At 39.9% G+C, this 23412-nt stretch overlaps 1 protein-coding gene across 2 annotated transcripts in view; it reads right to left on the bottom strand.

The window, feature by feature from the left end:
* The window catches only part of SLC6A11 (solute carrier family 6 member 11), a 473797-nt gene that overhangs the window by 349643 nt on the left and 100742 nt on the right, over nucleotides 1-23412 (bottom strand). The window contains exon 1 of one of the 2 annotated variants that reach the window (XM_073592348.1): nucleotides 20007-20150. The exons of the other annotated variant lie outside the window; for it this stretch is intronic. Within the exon in view, the coding sequence (XP_073448449.1) occupies nucleotides 20007-20058 (52 nt within the window). The 5' untranslated portion in view covers nucleotides 20059-20150. Of the gene's footprint in view, nucleotides 1-20006; nucleotides 20151-23412 lie in introns of those variants that run through there. 2 annotated transcript variants of the gene reach the window in all.

Below are 23412 nucleotides of genomic sequence, written 5' to 3'. Positions count from 1 at the left end.
ATATAGACTGTTTCGGGGTACAAAATGTTTGTATTTCGTGTTCCTTTACCCCACATGTATCAAAGGTGGAATATGTCATGTTTCCTTCTGTATTTTCCTTTCTATATGCTGGAAATGTAAAATTCCTTAATAAAACAAATATGATTGACAAAGAACATGCCCATCCTGTTTATTGTAGAAAAATAATAAATAAATAAATTAATTAAAAATACATTTTTTGAAACTTATTGTACCTGACACCTCTTAGAATTCAGATGATGGCAAAAAATGTAAAAAAAAAATCAATAAAAGTATGTGTACATTTTCTTTAAAAGGGAAACAAAACCTTTCAGATTCACATCTAGGACAAGTCCACCACAATCCAAAGATTACATGTTGCAGAAAAATGAATACAATTATTATTACTCTTCAATAGCTAGTAGTAGTTAGTCATATTCAAATGGTCTTGTTCTGTAATGTTGAAGATGCTTCATATGTGACTAACTACTACTAGCTAGATCATGACATGGATGAATGTGAACCTTTACAGACACATTGGTTTACAAGCCATGAAGCCCCAACCTACTTTCTTTGAATAACAAAATAAAAATGTGAAATTTCTGTAATACATTGGTCAATTGAACTTCTAGGATCCTAAGATACCCGTGCACCTATAGGTTCCCCCTTATGGATATGTTTATGTTTGGCATGTTGTGCCAAGACAATAGGTGAGTGTAGGCAATTTATTGGTGTGGATTTGAGGGTGTAGACAAGAATGCATTACCTCCTACACCAATGTGGCAACTGTAGTACAAACAATATTTCCTACTTCACATGAAACAGTCACTGGGGTTGATTTACTAAAACTGGAGAGTTCAAATTCTGGTGCAGCTGTACATGGTAGGCAATCAACTTCTAACGTCAATGTGTTCAATTAAGCATTGACAAAAAAACCTGGAAGCTAGTTGATTTCTATGGAGAGCTGCACTAGATTTTGCACTCTCCGGTTTTCGTAAATCAACCCCACTGTGTGTTTAAACCAGCCTTTCTGAACCAGGGTACCATGGAACCCTAGGTTTCCTCCAAATGCTGGGGTTCACTGAGCTATTTCTGACAATTTCCTACTGACCATCACACTAATTTACTGTGCTCTCAAAGCGAATGACTCTATATAGGGTGTAATGGTAGGGCACCCCCCATACAAGTAAAGTAATTTTGCAGATGACTTGCTGATCTATGTCACCAACCCTGGGAAGGCATTCCCGTGTATTTTGCAGGAGCTGGAACAATTTGGTCGGCTAAGCAATTTCAAGATTAATGGAATTGGACATTACTAGGTAATGACATTGGAATTCTAATGTCATACCTAGTATTAAAGAATGGGTGCCTGAATTACCATAAATTATATTATGCATAGGGAGGAACTAACTACTAGCATACAAGAGAAATATCTTAAATTTATAACCAAATGGGAGGCTTGGAAGAATTTATGTACCTCTGACATTTTGAGACTCTACCTGTGACCTAGCTTTCCACCATATTTGAACATGAGGAACCGAGATCAAAGTCCGTGAGGAAGGGGACACCCCCTCCTTTTTTTCTCTTCTCTTTTTTTCTTCTTTGTTTTTTTTCCTCTCCCTCTTTTTTGGTGTTTGCTGGTTACTTTAATTGTTTATGGTCTGGGGATGCAAAAGTCTATGCACAAATATAAATTTGAATAGCAAATAGGCTCAGATTCTGATACTGAATTTGTTCATTCAAGTTAAAGGAGAATTTCTGGTGCTAGATCTTTTTATGTGATTAAATAAAGCTTTGAAACCCCAAAAATAAATAAAATAAAAATAAAAAAACATACTGAGAGCAGTAGATAATATAGTAATTAGCATGGGTACCTTGAGACCAGAAAGTTATTTCAAGGGTTCCTCCATGTTAAAAAGTTGAAAAAGGATAGTTTATATTGACTACACGTGTTATATGTAGGGATGGGCTTTATGTTCGGGTCGAACATGAGTTCGACTCGAACATGAGTTCGACTCGAACATTGGCTGTTCGCCCGTTCGCCAAATAGCGAATGGTTTGAGGGGGGCGGCAAATTCGAAAGCCGCGGAACACCTTTTAAAAGTCTATAGGAGAAAACAAAAGTGCTAATTTTATAGGTTAATATGCAAGTTATTGTCATAAAAAGTGTTTGGGGACCTGGGTCCTGGCCCAGGGGACATGTATCAATACAAGAAAAAGTTTTAAAAATGGCCGTTTTTTCAGGAGCAGTGATTTTAATAATGCTTAAAGTGAAACAATAAAAGTGTAATATTTCTTTAAATTTTGTACCTGGGGGGTGTCTATAGTATGCCTGTAAAGTGGCGCATGTTTCCCGTGTTTAAAACGATCTGACAGCAAAATGACATTTCTAATAGAAAAAAAGTCATTTAAAACTACTTGCGGCTATAATGAATTGTCGGTCCGGCAATACACATAAAAGTTCATTGATAAAAACGGCATGGGATTCCCCCACAGGGGAACCCCGAACCAAAATGTAAAAAAAAAATGGCGTCCCCCCCCAAAATCCATACCAGACCCTTATCCGAGCATGCAACCTGGCAGGCCGCAGGAAAAGAGGGGGGACTCTCTTCTTCTTTCCCCGTTTCTTCTTCCATCTTCTTCTGGTCTTCCTTCGGTGTTCTTCTTCTTCCTCCATCTTCTTCTTCCCCCGCTTCTTCCTCTATCTTCCTCCGCTTCTTCCTCCGATCTTCTCTTCTGGCATCTTCCTCCGGCTTCATCTTCCTCCGGCTTCTTCTTCTCCACTTCATCCTCTGGACGATCCGCCTCAATGGGAGTCTGAAGGGTCTGGTATGGATTTTGAGGGGGACCCCACGCCATTTTTTTTTTCCAATTTTGGTTTGGGGTTCCCCTGTGGGGGAATCCCATGCCGTTTTTATCAATGAACCTTTAAGTGTATTGCCGGACCGACAATTCATTATAGCCGCGAGTAGTTTTAAATGAATTTTTTTTCCTTTAGAAATGTCATTTTGCTGTCAGACTGTTCTAAACATGCGCTACTTTACAGGCATACTATAGACACCCCCCAGGTATGAAATTTATAGGAATAATACACTTTTATTTTTTCACTTTAAGCATTATTAAAATCACTGCTCCCAAAAAAACAGCCGTTTTTTTTTTGCATTGATACATGTCCCCTGGGGCAGGACCCAGGTCCCCAAACACTTTTTAAGACAATACCATGCATATAAGCCTTTAAAATTAGCACTTTTGATTTTTCATGTTCGTGTCCCATAGACTTTAATGGTGTTCGCATGTTCTATTTTTTGCCTGTTCGCATGTTCTGGTGCGAACCGAACGGGGGGTGTTCAGCCCATCCCTAGTTATATGCTAGATTTGTGGCACATTTGAGTCCTAAATTATAAAGGGCCAGGCTTGCGCATGAATGTTGTATGTGTTTGAAAAAATAAAAATAGCATGTTGACAATATGGTCTGCTTTACCCAATTTTAAAGTGAAGGGATACATAAAAATATTACTGGTGTTACATTTTAGCTTGAAACATTTCTGAGTGATATCACAGCCTTAAAGTAAAGTAGGGAAGAGTTAAAAATAGTGGCGGCTGGTACTCTATCAGCCGGGGGGCAGATAAACCTGAGACATCTAGCCCCCTGGTCGCTCCAGCCCGCCTCCCCACATCATACCGATCGCTGGCTCACTTGATTGCCGATTGATCAGCACTTGCCCCATTCAGGCCGCGGCTGCGGCCGCGGCCGCTCTATGCTTTTCTTTTAGCTGTTCACTACTTGTTTCCTGTAAGACTTTATATTTCACTACAGGAAAATGTTTCCAAAATTGCAAAAGCAAGGGGCTCATTTGTTTGTTAATCTTCCAGTATCTTTTACAAGAGGCACAGAGATCCATACAAAAATGCATAATCTGCAAACAGTATGAGAACTAACAGCCAGCTTTATGATTATACTGTAGTTATTTTGTCTAAAATGTCAGTATTGTACCAGTTAATAAGGCCCCTTTCACACTGGGGCGGTGGGTGCGTCGGCAGTAAAGCGCCGCTATTTTTAGTGGCGCTTTACCGTCAATTTCGCGGCGTTATTCGGCCGCTATCGGGGTGCTTTTACCCCCTGCTAGCAGCCGAAAAAAGGTTAAAACCACCGCAAAGTGCTGCTGCAGCAGCGCTATGCCGGTGGTATAGCCGCGCTGCTCCATTGTTTTCAATAGGCAGGAGCGGTGAAGGAGGGGTGTATACACCCCTCCTTCACTGCTCCAAAGATGCTGCTAGCAGGACTTTTTTTAGCGTCCTGCAGCGCATCGCTCCAGTGTGAAAGCCCTCGGGGCTTTCACATTGGAGAGACAGCAGCGGCTCTTTCAGGGAACTTTGCAGGCATTATTTAAAGCGCTTTAGCGCCTGCAAAGCGCCCCCAGTGTGAAAGGGGTCTTAGCAATATCAGTGTTAGCAATATCAGGGAACCATGCCAAAGTAGCCTTACTGTAAATCAAATAAGAATTGCAAATTTAATGTCTCTGCAATTCTCAGCTCTTCACAGTCTCAGTCTGTCAGCAAGAATGTAGAGTATTCTGAGTAGCCTGAGCCTTTTTCTGACTACAAATTAACCAACTGTTGCAGCTGTATCTACACTATTACTTTAAGACTACTCATAGTGGCTCTATCCTGCTGCTATCAACAACTATAAATATATAAATTATAATATATACACAAAATCATATCCAAACAAAAAACCAATGGTCAATGGTCAAAAAAAGCATACATTTTATTACATACACTATACTACCAAAAGTATTTTGCCTTTACAGGCACATGAACTTTAATGACATCCCAGTCTTAGTCCGTAGGGTTCAATATTGAGTTGGCCCACCCTTTGCAGCTATAACAGCTTCAACTCTTCTGGGAAGGCTGTCCACAAGGTTTAGGAGTGTGTTTTTGAGAATGTTTGACCATTCTTCCAGAAGCGCATTTGAGAGGTTAGGTGCTGATGTGAACAAGAAGACCTGGCTCGAAGTCTCCGCTCTAATTTATCCCAGAGGTGTTCTATCCAGGTTGGGGTCAGGACCAGTCAAGTTTCTCCACCCCAAACTCGCTCATCCATGTCTTTATGGACCGTGCTTAGTGCACTGGTGTGCAGTCATGTTGGAACAGGAAGGGGCCATCCCCAAACTGTTCCCCCAAAGTTGGGAGCATGAAATTGTCCATAATGTCTTGGTATGCTGACGCCTTAAGTTTTCCCTTCACTGACACTAAGGGGCCAAGTCCAACCCCTGAAAAACAACCCCATGCCATAATCCCCCCTCCACCAAATGATTTGGACCAGTGCACAAAGCAAGGTCCATAAAAACATGGATGAGCGAGTTTGGGGTGGAGGAACTTGACTGCCTTCACAGAGTCCTGGCCTCAACCCGATAGAACACCTTTGGAATGAATTAGAGCTGAGACTGCAAGCCTGGCCTTCTCATCCACATCAGTGCTTGACCTCACAAATGCGCTTCTGGAAGAATGGTCAAACATTCCCATAGGCACACTCCTTAACCTTGTCAAAAGACTTCCCAGAAGAGTTGAAGCTATTATAGCTGCAAAGGGTGGGCCAACTAAATATTGAACCCTACGGACTAAGACTGGGATGCCATTAAAGTTTATGTGCGTGTAAAGGCAGGTGTCTCAATACTTTTGGTAATATAGTGTATAAATGCCTAAAACAATTAAAACTGCACAAACCAATCCTTGTAACCCTGTGACATATATGTGAAAAATAATCCCTAGAGGGCAATAACTAATAATATCCAGGAGTCCTCACATCCTTTCAATAATAAATGTAATGTCAACTAGAGGAACATATGCGCCTAATAGGTTTTGCTTATATAATCCACATACACCAAATGCAAGCTATGCTCAATCATTAGTAATAGAAAACTTAGTATTGTTATGTATGTACTGTATATGACCCACCAATCATGAGTCATATCATGGAGATGTGCACAATCAATGGATTCCAATGGAATATCCCATAATGCAGATGTGCTACTTTCCCACAGATAGGTGCAATCAATTAAAAATGTAAATAAGCCATCAATGCAATACACAGCTACCAAAGATAGGCAAACAAAACCCTGACTTGGTTAAATTGATGATAGGCAACTCCTATCCTCATATTGATTAGTGGTTCCAAATTAATAATAACTACTGCAGTAGGGAACAGACAAAAAAGATACGCTCAGCATCTTTCCAAATAACTGTTCTGCTTTATTATGACGCAATTGAAGGTTTTTATGCACATGATTACGTAGGTATCACATTAATATTACAATTGTACGTTTATGGTAACAAGGGGCGTTACATAGGCAGGCTAATTCTAATCAGGACTCGAAAGAATGTAAACATTTACTGAAAACATTATTAGTGCTGTGTGCACAGTGAGGTCAGTGTGCAATACATACAAAATAGAATACAATTATATACAGAACTTACAAATTTAAATTACAGTCTCCCCTCTTTTGATCAATATTTTGATCACTAACCATACCTGCTATCACCTTTAACCTGGAACCTCCACACGCTTAGGTGGAGGTAGTCCTGGCCAAAGAGGCAAAAAAAACTCCATTGTGGAGAAAATAATAGCTGAGCAACTTTTTCATTACAAAATGACCTTTCATTGTGAAAAACAAATGATTGATAAGACATATTTACAGAGTACTGGCTGTACACTCCTGTGGCCAGAATGGCCTTCTAGCTTAATTGTGAGCATGCTGACTTATCAGCATATGTAAACACAGACAATTCTACATAAAATGGAAAACGTACAAAAGACAAAATATGACTTCAACATGGCTAAACTACTTTTCAAATATATATATCCCTTACAATTAAAGTAATTGAATCAAAAAGTACCCTAGACTGTGATCGCAAGAGGGAAACAAATCAAACACAGAGATTTCTTTAATTAAGTCATTTTTGCTGTGTCTGGTGTGGATCCAGGTGACTTTTCCTTCAAGTTTTGCTAAAACTGTACATGAAATAGATGCTGTATTGAGTCTCCAAACATTTCCTTATATATAAATGTCTCTTAACAATCCAAAAGTCACCTGGCTTTAGTTTTAGATCCTTCCAAACTTTTAGGATCTGGAATTGGGGAGAAAACACATAAATGAGTATGTCAAAAACCTTAAAAGATCAGCAACATTCTCTGTGAGATCCGAATGGAGGACTTCAGCTGCTGAGACAAAATATAAGCAAGTGAGTAACACACTCCCAAACAAAATCCCATAGGGAGAGAGTCCAACATCCCCCTTAGGGGCTTGATAAAATATAAGAAAACATTCAGGAAAAAGTTTTCTAGTTTCTTACTCTACTTTTTCCGCTACATTGTAGACAGTAGGGGGTGTAAAAATAAAACCTCAAAACTTCTAGCAAGGACTCTCCTATAAAAAATGATTTCCCCTGTTACTCTCAGCACTTTCTGGCACTCTGTACTTACAAACTACTTCTGATAACACTTTTTACTGTGGCCTTTGCAGTAGCATTTTCCACTGGACATCTAAAAAACATGTCCATACAGACAAAATGCATACTCATAAGATCCTAACTTGGGCATCTGGATATATCTTTTTGTAACCTCTGGAAGGGATGTTCAGCTTTTGGTAACACCTTTGGTAACAGGTAAAACAAGAAGTGGTATGTTATAAAAACAACTGTTGTCAACCCTGGCTCTATCCCACGCTCATTTACTAAGGCAGCCATAACTGCTTGTGACTGATGACACGGTCCATGTGTCAAGCTGGAGGGAAAAGAGTGGCTGGCAGACATAAATGATCACCTTTCCCAAAGTCCTGTTTCATAAGAAGTTGCCCCCTGTGGACCATTTGTTTTTCTCGTTCTGGGGTCCTTAAAGTTGAATTATTAATCCCAGCTATACTGGGCCAGAACTAGGGTGGAATCTGTGAGTTGCATAGACCCATCAAGTGTCCGGGGCTGTAAATGCAGCATCCTTAGTCACCTGGTCTGCTTCCATGTGTGAAAGTTAATATGGCTACCTCAGCAAGAACCTGGAAGGCTGAAAACAGCCAATCAAATTAACTTGGCATGCTTTATTGGTTTACCTGCCGAAGTAAACACAAACTTCTGTCCCTTCAAATGGAACCAAAAGCTCTCTATATCTCGACTATCTATATAAATATACACTCTTTTTATAGCTCACAGGCTTTGCTAAAACATGGAGCTCTGCTTCTTGAGCTGGGGAAAAAAGATCCAATGACTTTGAATACAGAGTATCCTTCTGGGTGATAAACTGCATACTCAAATCTACAAAAAATGTAATATCTGGGTCTTCAGGGAGTGTGTCCTGCACTGGGCTCACAGCAGCTGATTCCTACGTCATCAATTTAACACGTGTCTTTTCCTTTCTTTTGAATAAATGTACGCATTTTTCATTGTTAGATTTGTACATAAACAAACTCATATTTTAAACCTTTCATTAGACAAACATTTAGTTATCTGTATATTTGCTGCACAGAATGTCGGCCCATTAAATATTAAATGTTTGACCAAATCAATTTCTAACTTTGTCTAATAGCACCTTTGCATAAAAACTGCAGCTCTGATATATCGGGATGAACCCTTCATTACTGGGTGCAGCTTGCATAAATATATTACAATGGCTTGTTTTCTATCATGCTGTTTGTGTAAGTACTCCAGTTTCATGTTTCAAAAGACAACTTTTTCCTGGCAATATTATAATAAATGATAACAATACCCTGCGGTCATGCAGAGATGCCCATAAATCCAAAATATTCTTCTGCTTATACCACTGTACTTACAAGGAAAAGGGGCACATCATTTCACAATCCACACATTCTGCTTTGGATTTCCAAAATAAAAACAAAAGGATCAACAATCTGTATGATGGACCAGAAAGCATCAAAAACTATAAAACAACTGGCTGCAGGTGGCCTCTATCCTAGCAGGGTGTGTGAACTTGATGTGATGGGTCTGTTATATTTAAATTTTTATTTATTATTACTCTCACATCTTGGACCGCACATCAAGTTATTATCAAAAATTTTAAAATTTCATTTTTGTAGAAAAACTTCTTATGTATCCCATCCATCTTGGCTTTGTTAAATATTATGGCAGCTGTATTCCAAATAACAACCTTATCTTAATCTTTTTTTCTCTCAATAAGGGCTTATTGAATAAATGTAAAATTACAAAATTGGTATCTTAATCTAAACTAATCCTATTTTTTCCCCAATAACCTGGATTTCATTTACAACCAAAGGTTGTCTAAACCAGTTTCAATATATCTATATTATTAATAAAATTGTTAAACTCATATTAGAAATTAATACTCATTATTACTTAATTTTACTTAATTTCCCTTTTTTTAAATGCACTGTTTCCACTATCAAAGGATATTCAATTTGTGTAATACACGGTTAAATGTAACCTTCATTTTACCATGTTTGGAAAACAGATTCAAAATAATTGTGATCACATTGTTTATCATTAGATTCGTTAACCCAGCACATTTTGTTTTAAATGTTTTGTCTAAAAAACTGGAATTGGCATGGTGTCCTTCCAGCTAATCACTGACCTCTCATCTCAGCCACATTCTTTCATGAGAGCACAAAGGAGGGGGTCACATCTGCGTACATGACACACACACACAAGCAATAGAACTAAAGGTCCCAGCATTCGCACACACATACACCAATATCTCTCTAAAATCGCTCACATTTTTCCCATTTGTACACAACACATGCATATCATTCTCTCACTTTCTTTTAACTCTCAATAATATTTCCCTGCCTAAATTCTGCTTTCCTTATTGTGTTCAGATATATTTTATATCTAGCATCTATGATCAGACGGGCAGCCAGAGTGCTCATCCCATCTTCCCTCTCTGACAACATATAAAGTATTCTGTTTTACCTCTCATTTCTCTGTTTCTGACTCTAATAGTTGTAGTGCCTGACCCCAAATTCATCCCACAACTTAACATGAAAATGTCCCTTTCTGTCTGGTGTTATTGTCACCCTTGATCCATCCTGCTCACATAGATAGCTGTTTCTGTAGCTGTTTACTCTGCATAATTCTTAGTCCCTGTGGACCTTGGTAACCCAGTTACCCATTGTGGATCCCTGTCCACTTTAACCATTAATCTAGGGGCTCAGTATGGATGGAACTGCACCTTCGGTTTATATATAGCGCTCCTCTTTGTGCTGGGCATTTTTGAGGGTCTCTTACCCTTCATTCCCTTACTTAACTCAATGCCCATAATGACTGGCCAGTCTTCTCTACATGTGCCTATACCCTCTTGCCTCTAAACTACTTTATCTAGCAGATGTACTACATATACCTGTGAACAGCACTATTCTTCCCTTTCTTATCTATAACACTCCGATGCACAATAGACAGGGACAACATAACATATAACCACCAATCAATACAGTTAGATTAAGGGGAGTAAAATAGGTACCCTTTGTCCCGAAAATGCCTTACCGATCAAGGAAGTCTGATAACTCAAATGTAAGCAAAAGGTTTACCTCAGCCGGCTGATTATCAGAAATTCCCGGATCATCTCAAGCTCCTCGTTTCGGATACTCAGGATCACCTGGAATCCCCTCCTAAGGCAAAGCTCGCCATGCTGACTTGGTTAAATTGATGATAGGCAACTCCTATCCTCATATTGATTAGTGGTTCCAAATTAATAATAACTACTGCAGTAGGGAACAGACAAAAAAGATACGCTCAGCATCTTTCCAAATAACTGTTCTGCTTTATTATGACGCAATTGAAGGTTTTTATGCACATGATTACTTAGGTATCACATTAATATTACAATTGTACGTTTATGGTAACAAGGGGCATTACATAGGCAGGCTAATTCTAATCAGGACTCAAAAGAATGTAAACATTTACTGAAAACATTATTAGTGCTGTGTGCACAGTGAGGGCAGTGTGCAATACATACAAAATAGAATACAATTATATACAGAACTTACAAATTTCCATTACAACCCAAAACAAAAAGCATTCTCAAGACCCTGTATATTGATCTCCCTGCCTCAAAAGGGGGTTCATATAGTGTAACAAAATACAAAAATTGAAAAAGCAGGAAATAAAGGTGGAAGAGTCACCGGTACCTATTCAAATATGTGTCCTAAAATGCTAAAAATCTTGCTATGACTCTAAGAACTTCACTTCAAATAATACCTAATACATAATAACCTCCATAAAGAAACACACTAAAGTGCAGGGACTTTTGTATATTATTATTATTTTTATTTTTTAAGGATTTGTATAATGCCAACAGCTTACGCAGCACTTTACAACATAAGGGCAGACAGTACAATTACAATACAATGTAATACAGTGGGAATCAGAGGGCCCTGCTCATTTCAGCTTACAATCTAAAAGGGAGGGTCAGGAGATACAAAAGGAAATGACTTTGGGGAATGAGCTGATGGAGAAAAATAAAATTACAGTTATTAGGTGAGACAGAGTAGGCCTCCCTAAAAAAAAGGGTTTTCAGGGATTGTCGAAAGTGGACAGACTAGAAGATATTCAGATAGATTGGAGTAGAAAGTTCCAGAGGATGGGAGAGTCCAGGAGGCGAGCATGGGAGGAGATGAGAAGGGAGCTAGAAAGCAGGAGGTCTTGGGAGAAACAGAGAAGGATTAGCTTGGTATTTTGAGGCTAGGTTAGTGATGTAGCTGTGGGCAGAGTAGTGGATGGCTTAGCAAGTTGTTTTTAGTATTTTGAATTCAATTTGTTGGGTGAGTGGAGGGATTGGCAGAAAGGCGTACCAAGCACTGAGCGGTTGGTAAGGTGAATGATTCTGGCAGTAGCATTCATGATGGACTAAAGGATGGATAGCCTATGTATAGGTAATCCAATGAGGAGGTATTTGGTGATATTGCATAGGTTGAGGCGGCAAGCTTTGGACAGTGATTGGTTGTGTATATAGAAAAAGAAAATTATTTTATTATCAACATCTTAAGTTAGAACCACTTGTGATATGTGTAAAGAAAAATGCACAATAAATGACTCAAATGATGTTATATAAAGAGGGTTCAACCCAGTCAGAGTATTTTATGTTATATATTCCTCAATACAAATGCTAAACATGTGTAGGTAAATAAATATTGCACAATTTTGACTGAGGCCCACAACACCCCGGTTCATGCACACCAAAACCATATTCCAAAAATCCTCAGATCAAGATTGTTTTTCCCTAATGTTTCTTTATGTGATGTATATATTAACATCATATGTACTATGCTTGTTATGTTATAGATAAATTGGGCTGTTGATTAGTAAAGTCACTTGAACCTGTAGAGGATTGTGTAGGGATAAACTCCCACAATGGCAAAGTACTATGAGTCCACATCACAACCAATGAACTAGCAAGAACACTGGAAAAAACAGGACTGGTTCTGCACCCAGGAAGGAATCCACACTAGTTCATATATCCTGTATTGTTTGGACTCACAATGCCTCTCTGTATGTCATAATCCTATTGGGAGGCACCAAACAGCACATCAAAAGGTATTGGCAGAAATGTGGTATGAACAGCCATTCATTTCATCCATATTTATAAATGGTTTCAAGAGCCAAGGTGAGTGCAGGAAACAAGTAATACTTAACAAGCCACCATGTCCTTGATTCTGCAGAATATCCAATGAAGGAGGTCTATTGACAACAGTTGCAGGAAAATATCTGTGCAATATCAAAGCAAGTGCCACTTGACCTCTCCTGAGTGAGGATCATTTGTGTCTGGTAAGCCCCCACCTTTATACACAGTGATGGTCTGTGTGGTGGTCCTATTGCTGAAAGGCTTTGAGGCTATTGGGATACACATTCTCTGCTTCTTTCTGCCACACATTGAGAAGACAGTTCAAAGCATTTCTGGACTTTCCCTTTGGGACTTTGCAGTTCATAAGTTTTATGCCCTTTATTATATTAATGTTTTATGGTGATGTTTTTTGTATCATGCACGTTTCAATTACTTGGTAGGAGTATTATGTGATTTTCACAAGCGCTGCATGTGCTGTTTTTCCACTTTTTTGTTATTGGTTGCCACTGAAAAACTCCAGAGATTTTTTTTTAAATCTTTCTAACAAAACTGTAGCTCCTTTTTACTTCTGCTTAAAAAATGTTAAAAAAAGGCCTGTCATATACTTTTAACGTCTACATTTGACATCTCTGAAGATTCAAGGGGAATGGAAAAAAAAAAACATTGTAAAAGCATGTGTAAAAATGTAAACGTTTGTAATGCCTACAAGATCATAGAATCCTAACATACTTACACTTCTACACTCTCTAGTTCAATGTTTTTATTGAAGTTTTTCATAACAACAGAACAGGTATAAGAAGAATCTGTCATACAATGAGACATGGTAAGATTAAACAGTCATAGAGAAGTGTATGACATAGCCTGTGAACAGATAACAGATATATGTGAACCATATGAACAATGCTAAATACTATACATAGGTTAGAGAGTGTTGTTCCCTTCCCCCAGACACCCCCTTGGGATCAAACTGTGTCAGAGGTAAGGGAAACAACAAATAAAGAGATAAAGAAAAATAAAAATAAAAATGTATATGTAGATTGGTTGCCAGAGATCGGGAGGTCAGTTGGAGTATATTCACAGTATGTGTGTGTGGATTCGAGAGCATCAAACATCGGATTATGCAGTATACTAATCTCTATTATGCAGGTAGCGTGAGCAATGACAGTACAGGATTTCAGGTGTTTGTATGGTAAGCCTTTCGGTACCAGTTGGTCCATGGTGCCCAGTTGTTGTTGGCAGAGGATAGATGTCCTTCTGCCGTACATACATACAGTACATACATTCGTATGACCCATGTGTGTGTACCAAGCATATTACTTCATCACTATTAATGTGGTTAGGAGATTTCCAGTTGCGGACAATTGTTAGTCTCGCTGCTAGCAGAATGTGAATGGTTACTCAGTGGAGTTGGTGGGGGAGATTATCAATTCCGATGTTAAGCAGGGCTAATTCAGGGGTTGGGGGGGTGGGGATACCTATGACCTCTGATAGTATTTGGAAAAACTTCTTTCCAAAAAATGACATTTTTTGATCATTCCCAAAGTATATGATACAAGGTTCCTGGAAGACCACAATGTCTCCAACATGCGGGTTCTACAGAAGGGTCGTATATGTGAAGTTGAGATGGGGGGATATACCATCTAAGATTGAATTTATAAGTGAGTTCCCATAAGTTGGAGGAGCGTGTTGCTTTGTGGTTGGAGAGTATTGCTGTTTCCCATTAGTGTTCAGTAAAGGAATAGCCTATGTCCCTTTCCCATTTTTACATAGGAGTGAGTTTGTCGAAGATGGATTTGCCTTTTAGTGTGTTGTAAGAGAGAGAGATGCCTTTGGTGGAGGTTGTACTGCTTAATAGGAATCACCACGCTTCTATGGGTATGTCATTGAGGGTTGTGTAGTAGGCAGTGGGTAATTTGGTTAAACTTGAAATAGTCCTTTGTACTAAGAGAGAATGTTTGTTGAAGTGATGAGAATGATTTGAGGAGCTTGTTTGTGTATAGATCAGCAACTTGTGTTATGCCTTTGTTCTGCCAGGAGGCCAGGTGTAAGTTAGGGATTCATAATGTGATAGTATCTAGTGGGAGGGGTATTTTGCATGTTTTTGATCCTTTGTAGGTGTTGGCAAGGAGGTAGTTGAAAGCTGATATGGATGCATGTATGGTTGGGGAAATATTTTTATTGTTTTTCTTCAATTTAGGTGAGCTAAGGAGCCATTTTTGTAGGTTATGTCCAGGAATCTGGAGGTCTTCAATGGTACTCCATGGGCAGTTGGAGTCAGAGTTAAACCATGTTTTGATTTTCGCTAAGATTGTAGCATTATAATAATCTCTAAAATTAACATAACCTGTTCCTCCCGTTGATTTGTGTTTTATGAGGATGGTGTGAGAGCTTCTAGCTTTTTTGTGTTACCAGACAAAATGTCCTAGAATGGATTGCATTTGTGTGAAGAAGGATGTAGGAATGGGGATGGGGAGTGCTCTAAATAGATATAGTAGTTGGGGTAGTTTAAGCATTTTGAATGCTGCCAGTCTGCCAGACCATGAGAGTATCATTTTGGAGGTGTTATCTAATTCCTTAGGGAGGTTGTGTAAGAAGGGATAAAGTTGGCTTGGTAGAGATTGTTGCTTTGGTTAAGGAGATGTTGCTTTGGTTAAGGAGACCCCTAGGTAGGAGAGGGAGTCTGTGGCCCATGCATATGGGTATTTGTTTTTTAATGAGGTTTGTTGCTGTATTGTCATTCCTAGAGGTAGGATATGTGATTTAGATGCATTTACTCTATAATATGAGACACAGCTAAATTCATCTAGTTATTTTTGTACTGAGGCCAGGGAGGAGACCGGATTGGTTAACATAAGGATGACATCGTCCGCAAAGAGGCAGATTTTGTGTTCAGTGGAGCCAATATGGAATCCTGAGATGTCGTGTTGGGACCTAATTTATTCAACCAAGGGTTCCATCATTAAATTAAAAATTAGGGGTGAGAGGGGGCATCCCTGTCTTGTGCCATTGGTTATGTTAAAAGTTGCTGATAGCATAGACGAGCAATATACTTGGGCTGAGGGGCAGGAGTATAAGGCCAGTATTGCGGAGAAAATGTGACCCTGGAAACCAAATTTCTCCAATGTCATAGCTAGGTAAAGCCAGTGGACCCTGTCAAATGCCTTCTCTGCATCCAGAGAGAGAAGCAGAGAAGGGTTGGAGGTTTGACGACCTTTCGTGAATCCTGATTGGTCGGAGTGAATTAGCATTGGCATTAAATCAATCAGTCTGTTTGCTATTACTTTTGCATAAAGTTTCACATCATGATTAAGCAGCGAAATAGGGTGGAAATTTTGGGGTGACATGGGTTCCTTCCCTGGTTTCGATAAAGTGATCATTAAGGCCTTCAGCATTTCTTGAGCAAAGAAGGCTGAGGAAGCAGTGGCATTGAAGAGCAGGGTTATATGGTCAACCAGAATGTGTTTAAATTGTTTGTAATATTCTCCAACAAAACCATCAGGACCTGGAGCTTTGTTATTAGGAAGGGCCTTTATGGCTTTGCCAATCTCCACAGACGTAAATGGGGCATAAAGATCTTCTAATTTTGCTGGAGTTAGACAAGAAAGGTACAGCGAGTCTAGGAAGCACTGGATATGAGAGGATTCGGGTTGGACAGCTGAAGCCACATCTTTTAGGTTGTAAAGGGTACTGCAGTACGTGCTAAATGTGTTTGCTATTTCTTGTGGGTTGGTTTTCTTGGAGTGTGTGGTAGGATGGTAAATAAAGGGGATAGAGGATTTGGTTTGATATTCCTTGATTTGGTGGCGAGCATTTTACCTGCTTTATTACCAGAGGCATAAAATTTCATTTTAACGCATTTCTGGGATTTATCAAAATTCTCTAGTAGTAGAGATCTGAGCTCTAATCTGAGTGAGATTCATTTGGATTTTAGTTCAGGGTTTGATTGTTGTTTATTAAGGGAGTCAGTGGTTTGAATATCAGATAAGAGCAATTCAATGCGCTGTTTCCTCTGCCTTTTGTCTCTAGCTCCCAATTAAATAAAAAGACCCCACATAAATGCCTTGAGTCCTTGTTCTGTGACAGAAAAAGTTCCAGGTTTTTGCGGAGTGATGGAGCGTAGGGTTCAGTTTGCAGAATCTTAGTGTTCATTCTTCATAGATATGAGGGGGTCGTTTTGGGGGTATCTTCTAGAACTATGCTCACTGGGGATGATCGGACCACGTGGTGGGATGGATGGTGGAAGAAGATATTTTTTGCAATGTCCATTGGTCTGATAGGAAAAGATCAATCCTCGAATATGAGTTATGGCAAGGAGAAAAGAATGAATAATCTCTCTCGTCTGCATGTTGGCACCTCCATACATCATATAAACGGATATTTAAGAGAAAAGGTTTTAGAGCTTATCTACCTCTTTTGGGATGAGAGGTGGTATCTATTGCTGGGTCAGGGGTAATATTAAAATCCCCACACCAAATTGTTGCACCTTGTTGTATAGCACTAACTTTTTTATGCAGTTTGCGCAAGAAACGTGCTTGATGAATATTGGTCGCTTAGCGTGTTACGATGGTATAACAGGTATTGTTGATGTTGCAGATCAGGATGAGGTAACGGCCTTCAGGATCCTTTATGCATTGTTGAGATTGAAAAGCGAGGGAGTTATTAACAGCGATTAGAACACCTTTTTTTTTAGAGGGCGCATTGGCTGTAAAGATGTTATTAAAGTTTTTGTTAGTACAAGTGGGTGGGTTATTTTCTTGGAAGTGTGTTTCTTGCGTACACAGGATGTCACAGCGAGTTTGTTTGGCTAGGTTCCACAAGGATGCTCTTTTCACTGGGTGGTTAAGACCTTTGGCGTTAATAGATATTGATTTTGATTGCCATAGCCGATAGGTATTAGGAAATAGTGAGTTAGATGGTTTACACTTACGGTGAGATGAGGTCCGGGTCTTTGTTTGTTGGACGCTGTGTTTGACGTATCTGACGCCGTTGATAGAATGTAACGGTAGTGTAGATGTCGATGGTCTGGACAACCTAATAATTTACATTTTGCTTATTAAAAGAAAAAAATACAAATAAGGAGACTCTTTAGATATTAGCTTGTAGTATTCTGGTGTAACCGTACGTGGAGAGTTGAGCAAGTGAAATAAAGAAAACTGAAACTTGGGCTAGGTCAATACTGAGAAATCGCTTCCTTGTATTGGGCACAACTGGTGCCTAGGAATGCGAGGTAGGGGTTAAAGAGTTTTTGCGACCGAGCGTGGGCAAATGACACAACAGAACACTAGGCTGTAATTTTCCTGAGCTTGTTAGGTGGGAGGGTGATTCCTGTGGCGTCTTTGTGGAAGAGGTTGTGCTATTTTGTGACCCGTGTTGCTTTGGTCCATGGGGACTACATCAGAGGTTTCCGGAATAATGGATCACTCTTGCAAAAGCCTCATCCCATTTTGTATTGAGGTTATCATGTGTTTGGTTCCATTGTAGGTGACAGAAATATTGAATGTGGTTGTTGCAATGCGACTTGGTGATGGTGTTAAGCTGCCTGCGACGGCTCAGGGTATGCTGAGATAGATCAGTGAAAATTTGTAGCTGGCTATAGGGATCAGGTAGGGTTCCCAGTGCTCTTGATTTTTGCATGAATTGTTCTTTCACATGATAGAAATTAATCCTAAGGATTACGTCTCTGGGCACCGAGTCTGCTAGGAATGTGGGTTATGGTAATCTATGGATGCAGTCAATGACCAGCTCTATGCTTTTTGTGTCAGGAAGCACTGCCTTAATCAGATCGTGCATAGGTAGATAGGTCGGCGTGTTGGACGGATTCTGGGATTCCGCGGATTTTGAAATTATTCTGTCTGCACCTGTCTTCTAAATCCGCTATTTTGTCCTTAATCCACTTAGTGTCATGAGCCTGGTCCTCTTGGGTATCGATTATATAATTTACAGTATTGGTAAAGTCACCTATGTTGGCTTCAATGTGTGCAACCCTGGGGAGAGAGAAGCCTCGAGTTGCGAGTGCAGGGAGCCAGCCGCAGCGCCATCTTGACTGTGCCTCGCGGTCGGCTGGTAGACGTAGGCCGTCAGCTTACGGGGCAGTCTATCCTCTTTGTGTTTGAGTGACATGACTCCCGGGAGCTGCGGGAGTCGTTGCTGATCACGGGTCATCGAGTGTCGGCAACGAGAGGCTGGCAGACGCTGATTTCCTCGGGTCATTGTGCGGAGCTCCTTCTTCAAGCGGCCATTAAGCTCACGTGCCAGACACGCCCCCCACTTCTACACTCTCTGAGTACTCTCTAGGGAGAAAAATTGTTTTTGACATGTTCAAGCATGGTTGACATAGCTGAAAGGACTTCGTGACAGAAGGTAGTCACCCTATCAAAGGCCTTTCAATGGTTCTACTGGTGGAATCAACATGTATTTACAGAATGTTCCGGGGGGGGGTACTTAAAACAGGGAGTCTAGGTATACTAGTATGGGTAACCTACCTCACTCAGGTAATTTTTTAGTTTGACCATAGTTCCACTTTAATGACAAATTACCACTACAATCAAAAGAATATTATATATTATACACAGACCAGCCACAATGCCCCCTCTAAAAAAAAATTAAAAAATTAAAAAAACATAATGTACATTGTAAAACAATGGTAAGTATTGAAAATAGATTTACAATCCCAATATCATATGTTTCTAGAAATCACAGTTTTTATTTGATATAGTAACAATAATGATATAAATTGCAATGTGAATGTAGCAGCAAATACTAGTAGAAAATGAAAACAAACCATTATTGCAGGCTAAACATTCCCTTCATCGTATCTCACCTTGATAGTATAATCAGGTAGAAACATACAGTATATCAAGTATTTGCATTTGTGACTATAGCAAGAAAAGGTTTAGTCTGTGTCTCAAAGCCAAAGATGATATAATGAAGGAAATCATTTAATGTTTAATAGCAGGTGTCACATTGCCTAAGACTACTTATTACACTTATCAGTTAAGGTTACATTTCTGATAAATATAACGATGGGCAGCGATGCATTATTGATCCAGTTGTAAAATAACTGAAAATGTTAGACATCTCTAAGTCCAAGGAAAAATAGACATATACCCAGTTGTAATCTCCAAAGAATAATGTGTCTCACTGATAACACCACTTCCATTGACCGGTCAAATGTATCTCCACAGTTAGGCCAACAATAAATCAAACAGTGCAGACACCCAATTCCAGCTGCTTTATATATTTATAACACTTACTTAGCAGAATACATAGGTCTTTGGTCCCTGCACACATTGGTAGTCATGTAGGTACAGCATTCTCCTTAGAAATAACCACTTGCCTGAATCTGTACAGGCACAAACCTAACTCTAAATCTGAACTATGGGATAAGTAAATCTTGTCTAAATAAAAAAGGCATGTGTATTCTTACTTGAATCTTGGTGTGTTCTGTGTATTTCTTCCAGATTTGTGCAATAATCCATTGTGAAAATCTTCCTGCAATAAAGATTAGACACTGCTGCTCTCTCTCCTTATGCATGGTGACTGGTCTTGTATCTGCCCCTCCTAGTTTTCTGCAGGCAGCCTCTAGTGTGTGTGTCCTGCTGGGTTCCTCCTACAGCTCTGCTCTCTGTACAGGCTTTGTGCAGGACAATGATGATGTTGCTACTGCTTTTACAAGGTAATATATAGGTTTGCAAAGGCATTTATTGCATACAAAGTGGATTTATATTGTTGCAAAAGCAAAATAGTGAGAAATATTTCAGTGAAAGTTTTTGTGCCCAAAGTTTAGCTTTAAAATTTATTTTTCATAGAGAATATGATTCTGCTGTCTGTGCAAAATAAGTAGTGGACCATGCAGTAAGAATGTCCCTATAATACAAAATTTGCTAAAGCATTATAAAAATTGTTAATTCAAAACAAGTCTTCCAGAGTAGGGATGGGCCGAACCCCCCCCCCCACGGTTCGGTTCGCATCCAGGAAATGACTCGAACGTGAGAAATCAAAAGTGCAAGTTTTAATAACTAATATGCAAGTTATTGTCCTAAAAAGGGTTTGGGGACCCGGGTGCTGCCCCAGGGGACATGTATCAATGGAAAAACAGTTTTAAAAACGGACGTTTTTTTAGGAGCAGTGATTTTAACCACTTCGCTACCCAGCCATTGTCAAATGACGTCCACAGTTGGGATCTCCCATCCTGGGTGGACGTCATATGACGGCCTGGGCACCCGCGATTGCCGTTAACCGGGCCGGACCGTGGATCTCTGTGTGTAAACACAGAGATCCACGTACTGATCGGTCTCCTCCCCTTGTACGTCCCCGCCTCCTACAGTTAGAATCATTCCCTAGGAAACATAATTAACCCCTTGTGTCCCCCTAGTAGTTAACCCCTTCCCTGCCTGTCACATTTACACAGTAATCAATGCAATTTTATAGCATTAATCGCTGTATAAATGTGAATGGTCCCAAAAATGTGTCAAAAGTGTCCGATGTGTCCGCCATAATGTCACAGTCACGAAAAAAAATCGCGATCGCCGCTATTACTAGTAAAAAAATAAATAAATATTTTTTTTTAAAAATGCCATAAATCTATCCCGTATTTTGTAGACGCTATAACTTTTGCGCAAACCAATCAATATACGCTTATTGCGATTGTTTATACCAAAAATATGTAGAAGAATACGTATCGGCCGAAACTGAGGAAAAAATTTTTTTTTTTTTTTTAAATTGGGATATTTATTATAGCAAAAAGTAAAAAATATTGTGTTTTTTTCAAAATTGTCGCTCTTCTTTTGTTTATAGCGAAAAAAATAAAAACCACAGAGGTGATCAAATACCACCAAAAGAAAGCTCTATTTGTGGTGAAAAAAGGACGTCAATTTTTTTTGGGTACAACGTCGCACGACCGCGCAATTGTCGTTTAAAGTGCGACAGCGCTGAAAACTAAAAATTGGCCTGGGAAGAAAGGGGGTGAAAATGCCCTGTATTGAATTAATGATGCTTAAAATGAAAAAATAAAAGTGAAATATTCCTTTAAATATCGTACCTGGGGGGTGTCAATAGTATGCCTGTAAAGTGACGCATGTTTCCTGTGCTTAGAACAGTCCCTGCACAAAATTACATTTCTAAAGGAATAAAAGTCATTTAAAACTGCTTGAGGCTTTAACCACTTGCTTACCGGGCACTTAAACCCCCCTCCTATCAAGACCAATTTTCAGCTTTCGGCGCTGACGCACTTTGAATGACAATTGCGCGGTCATACAACACTGTACCCAAATGAAATTTTTATCATTTTTTCACCACAAATAGAGCTTTCTTTTGGTGGTATTTGATCACCTCTGCGGTTTTTACTTTTTATTAAAAAAATGTAAAAAACTGATTTTTTTTTTAAAAAAAAGTTTATTTTTTTATATTTTGTTTTAAAAAATTTTAAACGGGTAATTTTTCTCCTTCATTGATGTACGCTGATGAGGCGGCAGTGATGGGCACTGATAGGCGGCAGTGATGGGCATTGATGGGTGGCAGTGATGGGCACTGATGGGTGGCAGTGATGGGTGGCAGTGGCAGGTGGCACTGATTGGCACTACAGGTGGGCATTGATAGGTGGCACTTGTGGGCACTGATAGGTGGCACTTGTGGGCACTGTTAGGTGGCACTGTGGGCACTGTTAGGTGGCACTGTGGGCACTATTAGGTGGCACTGTGGGCACTATTAGGTGGCACTTTTATTGGGCACTGATGAGGCAGATGTGCCTCTTCCACTTGGGGACCGATGTCCCTCACATCCGATCCGGTGATCGGCTTTTTTTTCTACTCGCGCTGTCAGCGTGAGTAAAAAAAAAAACCGATTACCGATCTTTTGTTTACGTCATGTGATCAGCTGTCATTGGCTGACAGCTGATCACATGGTAAGGGGCCGGGACCGGCCCCTTACACAGATCGGTGATCAGCCGAGTCTCAGTGACTCGGTGATCACAACGCGCCCGGCGCGCGCCCTGCAGGGCGCGCGCAGGGAGCGTGCACAGGGGAGGACGTCATATGACGTCCTCCCGGGAATGTAGGTCCGCGCTGTAGCCGTCATTCGGCTATAGCGCGGATGCCAGGTGGTTAATGTAATGTCGGATGCCAGCAATATGGATGAAAATCAGTGAGACAAACGGCATGGGTAACCCCCCCAGCCCATTACTAGGCCCTTTGGGTCTTGTATGGATATTAATGGGAATCCCACACCCAAATTAAAATAAGCAAAGGCGTTGGGCCCCCAGGCCCTATATACTCTGAACAGCGGTGCAAACAAGACAGGGACTGTAGGTTTGTTCTTATGTAGAATCTGTTTGTAATTTGGAACAGGTACATTTTGTAAGTGTAGCTCCAGCAAAAAAATCTATTTTAAAGCTTTTTGGAAAACATAGGGAAGGGTTATCACCCCTGTAACATTTGTTTTGCTGTTTCTGCCCCTGTTCAGAAGATTTCACCTCACTTTCTGTCCCAATGACAATTGGATTTTGAAAATTTTGAGTTTTTAAGGGAAACAAGGATTGGTGATAAATCAGTGGAGGAGACACATTTTTACCATATTAACTCTTACAGGAGAGAATTTCCCTTCCTATGGGTAGATTTCCTCTCACCTCCTGTTGTCTCCCTCCGTTTGTAAGTAGGAGTCGTTTGTAAGCCAGATGTTTGAAAGTAGGGGACCGCCTGTATATACTATACGGTCTGCCCTATACACTCTAAAATTAGGCCTTAGGTGTTGGTGGTACCAGAACACTGTAAGCCCTCACAGTTACTCTTGGTGGGTGCAGGAACAGGCCCTGCTGTGAAATAATATATGAAGAATTG

This window comes from Aquarana catesbeiana, linkage group LG07, assembly GCF_042186555.1.
Source record: "Aquarana catesbeiana isolate 2022-GZ linkage group LG07, ASM4218655v1, whole genome shotgun sequence".
Lineage (NCBI taxonomy): Eukaryota > Metazoa > Chordata > Amphibia > Anura > Ranidae > Aquarana > Aquarana catesbeiana.
Note: the sequence above shows the minus strand (reverse complement) of the source record. Positions and strands in the feature narration are given on the sequence as shown.